At 70.9% G+C, this 443-nt stretch overlaps 1 protein-coding gene across 2 annotated transcripts in view; it reads right to left on the reverse strand.

The window, feature by feature from the left end:
• Positions 1–145, reverse strand: part of ATP9B (ATPase phospholipid transporting 9B (putative)) — a 175,543-nt gene extending 175,398 nt beyond the window's left edge. For both annotated transcript variants that reach the window (XM_035316839.1, XM_035316838.1), the window contains exon 1: positions 1–145. In XM_035316839.1, coding sequence (XP_035172730.1) covers positions 1–83 — 83 coding nt within the window. In that variant the 5' untranslated portion in view covers positions 84–145.
• Positions 146–443: the final 298 nt, after the last annotated feature.

Here is a 443-nt window from a genome sequence, read left to right on the forward strand (position 1 = left end):
CGCGCGGCCGAGGCGCTGCTGTAATAGGCCGCCCGGCGCGGGGCGCGGCGCGGCACCGGCTGCAGCGGGATCTGGTCCGCCATCTTGGGGCGCCCCGCCGCCGCCGCCGCGCCGGGTGCGGCCCGGCCCTGACGTCACGGCCGGCGCACGGCGGCAGAAGGCAGCGCCGGGGAGGGGCCCTCGGCGTAAACAAGGGGGCGGGGGCCGGGGCCGGGGCCGGGTGGGCAGCGGCGGGCTTCGGGCCGCCCCCCGAAGCGGATAAAAGCGCAGTGGATGGACAGTGGTGGTGTTCTGCCGCCGGACAGGGGCGGGTTCTGCGGGGCAGAGGTGTTGTGACACGGAAACGGGCGTTCCGTAAAGTCAGGGGTAAGGAAGCAGCCTGTGGGGTCTCGTAAGGGAAAGGTCAATGCACAAGTCACCGAAGGAAAAAAAATAAATATTTG

Source organism: Oxyura jamaicensis, chromosome 2 (genome assembly GCF_011077185.1).
Source record: "Oxyura jamaicensis isolate SHBP4307 breed ruddy duck chromosome 2, BPBGC_Ojam_1.0, whole genome shotgun sequence".
Taxonomy (NCBI): Eukaryota; Metazoa; Chordata; class Aves; order Anseriformes; family Anatidae; genus Oxyura; species Oxyura jamaicensis.